At 36.2% G+C, this 11,126-nt stretch overlaps 1 protein-coding gene across 1 annotated transcript; it reads right to left on the bottom strand.

Annotated features, from left to right (window-relative positions):
• Positions 1-2,858: 2,858 nt before the first annotated feature.
• Positions 2,859-5,440, bottom strand: LOC147076715 (uncharacterized). The gene is made up of 4 exons (XM_085941599.1): positions 5,346-5,440; positions 4,220-4,347; positions 3,676-3,846; positions 2,859-2,993 (listed from the first exon to the last, which is right to left on the bottom strand). Exons 1-4 carry the CDS (start codon positions 5,434-5,436, stop codon positions 2,859-2,861), a joined length of 525 nt encoding a protein of 174 aa, XP_085797725.1. The 5' UTR covers positions 5,437-5,440.
• Between the last annotated feature and the right edge of the window lie 5,686 nt (positions 5,441-11,126).

Below are 11,126 nucleotides of genomic sequence, written 5' to 3'. Positions count from 1 at the left end.
ATTAGATGGCTACACAGGATAGACAGATTCACTTACGTCATGCGATGGCGTGACGTTCTTCATTGTCAATGCATGCTGACCACAATGTGTATCCACTGGAAGTTGTAATTTTTGACTGCAATTGGTAAATGGTTCTGGTTCAACATCTGGACATTCTTGCTTCAGGTTTGATATAAACTGGAAACAAAACAAAACAAAATAGTTAGCACGACACCAAACGAGATTCGAATGTCGTCGTGAATTTGTGCCGATGTGTATTAATTTATAGGCTATGTGTGTCCTATCTAATTGCGACGAAGTTAACTAATGTTTTTATAATTCTCATTGAAGTGCCTTCTAACTTTCATTGATTTTTTCTACTGGTTGCATATTGCTCGCAGGTGTTTTCAAATTATGTATGTTTAATAAAGAATGTGACATTCCTAAAACATGCAAATATATACAGAGCACTGAGAATGAAAATATGTATTACTTGAAACTTTTCTGTTTGTTCTTTCTCCATATTTCCTCGATGTTTCGGACTCATGGCAGAGGCCATTCTCAATCGTACTTTGTAGCAGGTTGTTTTCTATGGTGCTACTTAAGTGAATGGGTGTACGCAAAGACCTGACAACAATCATTATTAACCGGTTCTATGCCTTCAGTGAGTTTTCTCTCTCGTCCGAATTTAAACTCAAATTACTAGCTACTCTCAATTGATTTGCATAATCTAAAAAATTAAACACACAGTGACATCTGTGTGAATAATTATGAAATGCTAAGCCACAAATTATCTGTATTACAGCGATTTTAGTAAGAAATTCGATCTACATTCAATATATGTGTCGTTAAAAATCTGCGGCCTGTCAGATACTGCCATAGTTATATCGTGAGGCATAGAAAAGGTTAAACAACAACTGAAACACAACAATCGCAAAGAAAGTGACCAAATTACGGAATACATAGGTACGTCAAAACGTAATGAAACATGTGGCCAACAGAGCATGGATTTGCGGATATTCATATTGCATAACTTTTGCCGAAAATAAATTAACGATCGGCAGAAAAGATATTTTGAAATACTTAAAAAATGTGATTCGAACTCACGTAGTCTTTTGTGCAGGTGAGTGCTTTTATCTTTTGAGTTATCGATCCTTCTATGATTCTTGCAAATGATTACTAATGACGACGCTTATCTGAGGTAAGTTTTGCATATTCAGCCAAATGGAAGGCAACCAACTTTGTAATTAATTAAGAAAAATGCAGTTACATTTTATAATGGTTTCATGTAATGGATCTACCAAGTAATCGCTAGGCAGTGCGAAGGGTGGAGGTAGGATGTTAAAATTCGACACAAATAATCCACACTAAACTTTGTCAGTCAAACGTATTTGTTTACATTGAACTAAGACTAGAATATTATGTAGATAGTGTTTGTTTGTTTTTAAAATTCAATTAAACAGTGCGTATCAGATAATAGCCAAAAAAATATTCGTTGAAGTATCTATAAAATATCTAAAATTATGCCATTAAGCCATACATAAATATAGATATTTTGGTACTGTTCGATTATCAGGAATACAGCCGTAAACACATTTTGAAAATAGCCGATAAACTGGAATATTTGTTAGGTTAAACTAACCAAATCTAACCTAACTCAACTTAACCTTACGTAGACTAACCCAAACTAAAAAATAATCCAGTTTATCGGCTATTTTCAAAATGTGTTTTCCGCTGTATTCCTGATAACCGTATAGTACCGATATTTTTTATCGATTATTGTTTGATATAGGCAAGGTTTAATAAATTTAAAAAACTAACCAACGCCATCTGTAAAATATGTATTCTTAATTCAACATAAACAAATAAGTTTGACGGAAAAAGTGAGCATTATTTTTGTTGTATCGCCCAAAACAAATGTAAACTACTATGGTTTGGTTTGGGCAGGGTTTACTTAATTGAATTTTAAAAACGAATCAGCACCATTTGCAAATTGATTCTTAGTTCAATGTAAACAAATAATAAGTATGATTAACAAAGTTTCGTCTCTGTTCTGGCAGAACACACTAACTGGAGAATACTAGTTTTGAGTAATTTGACTTTGAAGTTGTTAAAAAGTTTGAAATAATGGCATATCATGTGAGTTTATTAAGTAATAGTAAAAAGGATGACTTTAAATTTTTTTTATTAAGAAGGTTTCCAGACGGTAAAGTTTAAAATAAGGAACATTTTGGTACTAACTCAATATGTCATTTTTTCGAATTAGTGTCTTCTGCCAGAACAGCAACGGTTTAACGTAGCACTATTTATGTTAAATCTCAATTAATACTTTTACTAAAATTAATTTTTGATTTGATTGCTCGGTAACAAACCTTATATTCTTCGATATCACAAATGCTCCCAGGACTGGTCAGCAATTCTGGCATCGGCGTCTCTGCATTATCTCCCTCGTTTACGGTCATTGCCAATGGATCTGAAATCTACGAAAGCAAGAAGACAGTAATTCCCAACCTTTTTTGTTTGCCAGAACCTTTGAGATTTTTTTTAAAATCTAGTAGGACCCTTACTCGACTGACACATTAAGCAGTGCGTAGTTACATAGCTTAGCAGAGAGCCGACAGTAAGCGGACTAAAAATGCCGTTCCTTACTATTTTAATCTCAGATGCTATCTAAATTCATTACCTACCACAATATAATATGACGTGTAACTAACGTAAACAGATAATATATATGCTTAGACTTTTTAGCATATAAATTTTGCTTTGGTTATAAAATCAGCCACATTCAAGCTTTCAAGTGTTTTACTACTAAAATTATATAAGTATATGTCAAATTATTGTCAAATTTGGTTTTCAACAATTTTTTTACTCAAATAAATTTATGATTCGATTGCTCGGTAACAAACCTTACAGTCTTCGACATCAGAAATACTTCCAGGACTTGTCGGCGTTTCTTCCACTGGCGTCTCCGTATTATTTTCCTCAGTTTTAGTCATGGTCAATGGATCTGAAATCTGCAAAAGATAGAACTCTATAAAGGCATAAAAAATGACAAACGTTTTGAATTTTTCTTATAAAACATCTTTTTTCTTCTGTGTCCCACTCAGCGGAATCTTTGGATCATTATTTAAACAAAGTTTCATTTGCTTTTGGTAGGTTAGATAATTGTGCGTACGTTAACGTGTTGGCCTTTGTGGGTCTCAGATTCAAATCCCGGGTGTGACAAATTAGCACATTTTTTCAATATGTGTTTGGACTTAATAGTTTGAGCAAGTGGCTAACATCCATTTACCTGTTAATACAACCTCTACTCTGTGAATGCACGAATGGTTACCTTGGGATCGAACGTGGCATTGACGAAGGGTGAGGATAGGCTTGTCAAGATTCGACATAAACAGTGCAAACTAAACTTTGTCAGTCATACTTATTTGTATAGACATTCAAATATATGGCTGTCATTGGCGGCTCCATCTTACCAGAAAACTTCTGGCATGCTTCTTAAATTATATTATCGTTCATACGATGCACATGACCTAGCCAGCATTCTCCGAATCCTAATTGATTGAATTGCACTGAAGCATTGTATTTGTCCTTTAAAAATAATCAAGAGTTAATGTCCAAGATACTAAGGTGTAAGTGAGCGCATGCTTTATCAAAATTGACTGTAACATGCTTTTGGAAATAACAAAAAATTACGTCTTGCGTCGGTCTGTCTTCGATAACCTCCGGCACATTTAGAGACGCCATCAACACAGCGATCCTTCTCTGCAAGTCTGTTAATTGAAGTGCGCCCACCCAGCCTCTTTCCCTGGCTTTCTGGAATCGGTGGATAGTTCGTTTGGTCGAAAAAACCAGGTCGCACCACATCTGAAAAAAGTACAGCTTCATGGAGAAAATACTTAATAGTTTTAATTTTAAAAAAAATCTACATAACAGGATAATATGGTGCTTTTTTCAATATACTGTAAACACAAACAGCGATGAATTTTAAATTGACAATAATTGATGAAAATTGGTGCAAAGGATAACAAGGGATCAGCGACGAAGGGGGAGGTTTATTGTGAAAATTTATTGTGCACTATTTATGTCAGATCTCAACATAATACTCCACCCTTCGCCACTGGTGTATCTTGTATATTGACAATATTATTTTTTATCCTTGAGCGGCAAAGGAAATGATTTTTCTTCAACATACCTGGTCTCTACTATCAATGTTTATACGATGGAACTGTGTATTTACCTTCTTCCAAAGTATGGGTGTGCGCATCGGCCCCAGAGTGTTAAGCTTATCATTTAGTTTCATCCAGTGCTGCTTAGTCACCGTGGTATCACATTGATTCAATGGTAAATCCACCAGCACGGGATTTTCTGAAAAGATGATAGAAATATATTGTTTACATGGAACATAGTAAGAAGCACTCGGCATGAATGTCGCTGAAGGGAACAGAAAATTAATGGGATCCGGCTTACCATATTAGGTATCGAATAACAAGCTACGGATAGCGAGTGTGGAAAAATATGAGATACACTCTTCTTCGTCGTGTTGGGTCTTCAATAGCAACAATGTGTAACTCCAGATGATACCGAAGGCAACGCCATTTTCCTCGGCTTGTAGGATCTAGTCGAAGCTGCAGCTTAATGGGCATGCCTTGCATAAAAATAGGTGCTCCGTGCTTTGCATTTCACCGCACTTGCAGGTTTGGTCATCAGAGAACCCCCACTTCATCGGGTGCGCCCTACCATGGATTTCAGTCTGTTAAGGGCTTTCCATGTATAGTACCCGAGACTGGCTCCGGGTGGGATATGCTCTGCTGGCTTTACCCAATCTTCTGATCTATAATATATCACTCTTGCCGGGAACTTAAAAATATCACACGAACTCACACAGATACTGACAGGCCACGGAGCGGTGCGAGCTTACCTATCTAAAAAGATTTAAATTGAGGGATGATGACTGTTGTCCATGTGACGGCAACACATCTCGAATTGTGTGGCATTTCATCAACGACTGCCCTAGACTAGAAAGGGAGCGATGGACTCTCAGGACTCGATATAGACAGCATAATTATGAAATTGACCTCCAAAAGCCTCGCGAAGTACTAAGCAATAACTCAAGAATACTACACAAAATATTTAATCCTGGCCATAAAGAAAATTAAAGATATAAATGGAGAACCTAATTAGCTCCACATCAATGCAACTAACCCACCCAACCACCTTGTACGAAAAAGCAAGCCATGACACATATCTTGTAATTTCTATCGGATAGGTACTGCAGTTTATGTTTATTGTTAATGTTAACACTTAACTGTCACTTTGTGCGTAAGGATACAACCCAAAAGCATTACAAATAAATATTTACGTACCTTCCATGTAAGTCAACAGGGCGTTTCTTTGAAGTTTAGTAATTAGAACAATATAGGGTTTCATTTTGTTTATATTAGTTACTATTGTCATAAGAAAATAATATGTTTCGAAACCGAAACGCATAGACTAATCCGAAATGTCAAATTAGCACAGTGTTGCCATCATTTTGTCAACCAAGTGTAAACACCTTATTCTATATCCGCTAGCTCAGCCAATTTCAACGATTGTCGTAGTATATTGTCTACGAGTACCTACATATTATTATATTAGTCTATGGGTCGCAATTTGTCACCGCACCGCCATCTTGTCAGTCGGCAATGGTTGTATCCGTAATGTTAATTAATTTCGTCCGATTTTCCTTCAATAATATTGCTTAAATCTTGAAAATGGACACTAAATTTGAACCGGTAGATTTTAAATCCGATACTGATACTGGAACCTCAAGTGATTGTTCGTACAGCTCGGATGATGATTTCTCATCGGAATTTTCTGTCAAGCAGGAACGTGTTGATTTCACTAATTTTGAGGCTGATTTTTTACTTCCATCCATCCATACATCGGTATAGTATATTGTGACACGCAGTTGTTAACAACAAAATCATTTTTCCCCCTTTTCATTTATATATTAAGGATATTGTATTGTTTTCAGTTTGCCGTCAAAGTTGAAAACGAAACATCGGAAGTCAAAAACTATATTGACAACTGCCTTGGGCCAAGTATACGAAATGATTCACATGTAAGTTTATATCGCCAACTACATATTGTCAAATTATTTAAATTCAATAGGTAAAAACTTATTATTTTAATAGTAGAGATCTTCAGTCCGCTATGAAAATTATGCTTCTAACTAAGAACTAACTTCTAAATTTGAAATTCGAGTTCCACAGCAGATTTTTAGTAGGTAGTTTACACATGTGCCCGGTTAAAGTTCGAGTGAAATTGGTTTTGGTTCTCTTCTGTTTATAGCCAGCAGCAAAGAATTTTTGAAAACAGCCGACATACTCAATCATTTGTTAGGTAAGGTTAGGTTTTCAATCTTGAAATCATGAATTTTGCCAAATTCGCCTATGTAAATTAGCGCGGTTCCCACCTGGCATCATCTAAACCGACCTGTACCATGGTTTTTTCTCTTAGATAATGTAATCTTGGTTAATTGGGTTTTTATTGCCATGTTTAATTAAAATTTTCAAAAACAATAGATAACAGTTCAATAATTCACTAAGCATCTCACTCTTTACACATGTACCGTGTTGGGCAACTCATTTTCATTTGGCACACGCCTTGTGTTGCTGGATTCGCCTGTAAGGTATGCCATGAATAAATGATATCTCTAAACCAGTGGTGGCAAACCCTTTTACGTGCGCTTGCCAAAATTTTCCAAATATAATTTTTTTACTGTTTCGCGTGCCGAGCTTTCATGGGAGTAATATGGAAAAATGAAGAATTCTATTGAAAAAGTTTAAAAATTACAATTGAGTTATTGAGATTTTTTCTTTTACCGTTTCGCCGAATGCATATCTTTTATTCATTGAATATTTTTTCCTTGTTTTTAAAATTTTCAAAACATCGTGGGAGCATTTTAACTAGGATTTTTGTAAGTTACGGTCAGTTCCATTCAGTCGGTCATCCGGTAACGTGTCACATAAAATAAAAAATATATATACACACATAATTTGAAAATATGTAAATAGGTACCTATACATATTGGACAAAATCTGGAAAAATATTACGACAACTGGCAGGACTCAAACCTGGACAATGTCTTGTATGTTATAGATTCATATCATTGTAAATACAGTTCTCAATATATTGAAAGCCTTTCAGGGCGATGCTCTGCTGGTGCTATTTTAGACCTTCGGAGGCTGGATTTGTTTATCATGAGTAGAAACGCCAGTTGAATTAATAAATTAAGTACCCTGCTTCAATATCTTTCTCCATGGCGATGGCTTTCAAATGTAGATGTAAATAATCTGTTTTGTTGTTTACATATTATTTCCTAAACATGTATGACACGTCGCAGATCTCTAGGCATACAAACCTTCGCCATCACTGCCATAACCACACTTAATATTTTTTTAATAATGTTTGCATTTTTCATTTCGGCTTTTATTAAGAAATTAATTTTATTGAGCAAACATAACTTCAGATACATACCCACTAAATAAAAAATGAAAAAAATACGAACCTCGATGGTATTTGAACTGAAGTATTTTCAACTTATGTATATTCTTTGTTTGGATTATTACATTTCAAAATCTTGTGAATTATTCATTTGAATACAAGAAATAGTTCATTAAATGTTTTTTTTTTGATCAAATTTAAGATATTTATTTTTGTTTGCTTATATAGCGACTCACGCGGCTTACGCGTCGGCCTATAATGTCGTGGATGTTCGAATCCTGGGTCTGGCAAGTACACATTGTATTTAATTTTGTGTATGAGACAGGGTTTGAACCTAATAGGTTGAGTAAGTGGCTGATATCCGTTTCTCGTAAAAACAAAACGGTGTACACAAACCTCTACCCTGAGGGGTTCATATGATCTTAACGAATGATATAGATAACAATTATTTATTCCCATCTAAACTAAAGATAGATTATTGACATATTAATATTTTGTGAAATACTACCAATATGGAAACATACGGAGATTATACTTAATTATATTCAGTGTTGTACCGTCTAAAATACATTAAAGCTTTTAAATTTGCAGAAGCTTGCCGAGCAACGTTTCTCAGGACGTCAAAGTGCCGATAGGCTGGGTAGCAACACTCACACTTCAGACAGCACGGTCATTAAAAACGATAACGCCAAAGCTTTGGAATCTACATCCGGAGGAAAACGGGATGACATAGTGCTTCACTCGGAGATAACTATAGACGTACAGAATATCAAACAGGAAATTCTAATACGTAATATACCAAAAGATATTCGGATTATGTTGAGAAGGGTGAAGCATTTCTCACATCACTTTATTTGCAGGGAATGTAGCGCAGTTTTTGGGTCCATTAAAGGTCTAAGCAGCCACAAGATTATCCACGGTGTTACGATTGCAAGTCAACCCAAAGTAAAAACCGAGCAGCATTTCTCAGGATGTCACAGTGCCGACGAGGAATCATCGGGTAGCAAAACTGTACAGAGTAATGATCAAAATGATCCCATGGAATCTACAAATACAGATAAATCCTCGAAAGATGTGATACCGTATTCCGAGATTATGATAGATCAACAAAATATGAAAAGAGTTAGCCTATTAAGGAATATACCAAAAGATGTACGAATTATATTGAGAAGGGTGAAGTATTTTCCAAGTAACTTTATTTGCAGTGAATGTAGCGCCGTTTTTGAAACCCTTGCAGATTTGAAAAGTCACAATATTGTTCACAATGATACGTTTGCAAGTCAATCGCATAAAAAAACTTCTGTCATTAGACATAAACTTACCAAAACAAGTGTAAAGCCGTTCAAATGTGCAATTTGCCAAATAAATTTCTCGTTTAAATCATATCTCGACCGACATAAACTAACCCATTGCGGTGAAAAACCGTTTAAATGTGACATTTGCCCATTTACATGTTTGCTGAAAGGGGGTCTCGACCGACACAAACTTACCCATACATGTGAAAAGCCGTTTAAATGTGACATATGCTCATTTAAATGCTCGCGTAAAGGTGGTCTCAACCTCCATAAACTTACCCATACAGGTGAAAAGCTGTTTACATGTGACATATGCTCATTTAAGTGCTCGCGTAAAAATGATCTCAAACAACATAAACTTAGCCATACAGGTGAAAAGCCATTTAAATGTAACATTTGCCCATTTACATGTTCGCTGAAAGGAAATCTCGACCGACACAAACTTACCCATACAGGTGAAAAGCCGTTTAAATGTGACATTTGCCCATTTACATGTTTGCTTAAAGCTAGCCTTAACAAACATAAATTTATCCATACAGGTGAAAAGCCGTTTACATGTGACATATGCTCATTTAAGTGCTCGCGTAAAGGTGGTCTCAAACAACATAAACTTAACCATACAGATGAAAAGCCATTTAAATGTGACATTTGCCCATTTACATGTTCGCTGAAATGGGGTCTCGACCGACACAAACTTACCCATACAGGTGAAAAGCCATTTAAATGTGACATTTGCCCATTTACATGTTTGCTTAAAGAGGGTCTCGACCGACACAAACTTACCCATACATGTGAAAAGCCGTTTAAATGTGACATATGCTCATTTAAATGCTCGCGTAAAGGTGGTCTCAACCTCCATAAACTTACCCATACAGGTGAAAAGCTGTTTACATGTGACATATGCTCATTTAAGTGCTCGCGTAAAAATGGTCTCAAACAACATAAACTTAGCCATACAGGTGAAAAGCCATTTAAATGTAACATTTGCCCATTTACATGTTCGCTGAAAGGGAATCTCGACCGACACAAACTTACCCATACAGGTGAAAAGCCGTTTAAATGTGACATTTGCCCATTTACATGTTCGCTGAAATGGGGTCTCGACCGACACAAACTTACCCATACAGGTGAAAAGCCATTTAAATGTGACATTTGCCCATTTACATGTTTGCTTAAAGAGGGTCTCGACCGACACAAACTTACCCATACAGGTGAAAAGCCATTTAAATGTGACATTTGCCCATTTACATGTTCGCGTAAAAGGGGTCTTAACCTCCATAAACTTAACCATAAAGGTAAAAAGTCATTTAAATGTGACATTTGCCCATTTACATGTTCGCTTAAAGGGGGTCTCGACCGTCACAAACTTACCCATACAGGTGAAAAGCCATTTAAATGTGACATTTGCCCATTTACATGTTTGCTTAAAGAGGGTTTCGACCGACACAAACTTACCCATACAGGTGAAAAGCCATTTAAATGTGACATTTGCCCATTTACATGTTCGCGTAAAAGGGGTCTTAACCTCCATAAACTTAACCATAAAGGTAAAAAGTCATTTAAATGTGACATTTGCCCATTTACATGTTCGCTTAAAGGGGGTCTCGACCGTCACAAACTTACCCATACAGGTGAAAAGCCATTTAAATGTGACATTTGCCCATTTACATGTTCGCGTAAAAGGGGTCTTAACCTCCATAAACTTAACCATAAAGGTAAAAAGTCATTTAAATGTGACATATGCTCATTTAAATGCTCGCGTAAAGGTGGTCTCAACCTCCATAAACTTACCCATACAGGTGAAAAGCTGTTTACATGTGACATATGCTCATTTAAGTGCTCGCGTAAAAATGGTCTCAAACAACATAAACTTAGCCATACAGGTGAAAAGCCATTTAAATGTAACATTTGCCCATTTACATGTTCGCTGAAAGGGAATCTCGACCGACACAAACTTACCCATACAGGTGAAAAGCCGTTTAAATGTGACATTTGCCCATTTACATGTTCGCTGAAATGGGGTCTCGACCGACACAAACTTACCCATACAGGTGAAAAGCCATTTAAATGTGACATTTGCCCATTTACATGTTTGCTTAAAGAGGGTCTCGACCGACACAAACTTACCCATACAGGTGAAAAACCATTTAAATGTGACATTTGCCCATTTACATGTTCGCGTAAAAGGGGTCTTAACCTCCATAAACTTAACCATAAAGGTAAAAAGTCATTTAAATGTGACATTTGCCCATTTACATGTTCGCTTAAAGGGGGTCTCGACCGTCACAAACTTACCCATACAGGTGAAAAGCCGTTTATGTGACATTTGCCCATTTACATGTTCGCTTAAAGGGGGTCTCGACC

The sequence above is a fragment of the Rhyacophila brunnea genome, unplaced genomic scaffold (genome assembly GCF_057557595.1).
Source record: "Rhyacophila brunnea isolate RB1 unplaced genomic scaffold, BYU_Rbru_1.0 scaffold_13, whole genome shotgun sequence".
NCBI classification, from domain to species: Eukaryota; Metazoa; Arthropoda; class Insecta; order Trichoptera; family Rhyacophilidae; genus Rhyacophila; species Rhyacophila brunnea.
The sequence above is the reverse complement of the archived record's forward strand: the minus strand, read 5'-3'. Positions and strand labels throughout refer to the sequence as shown.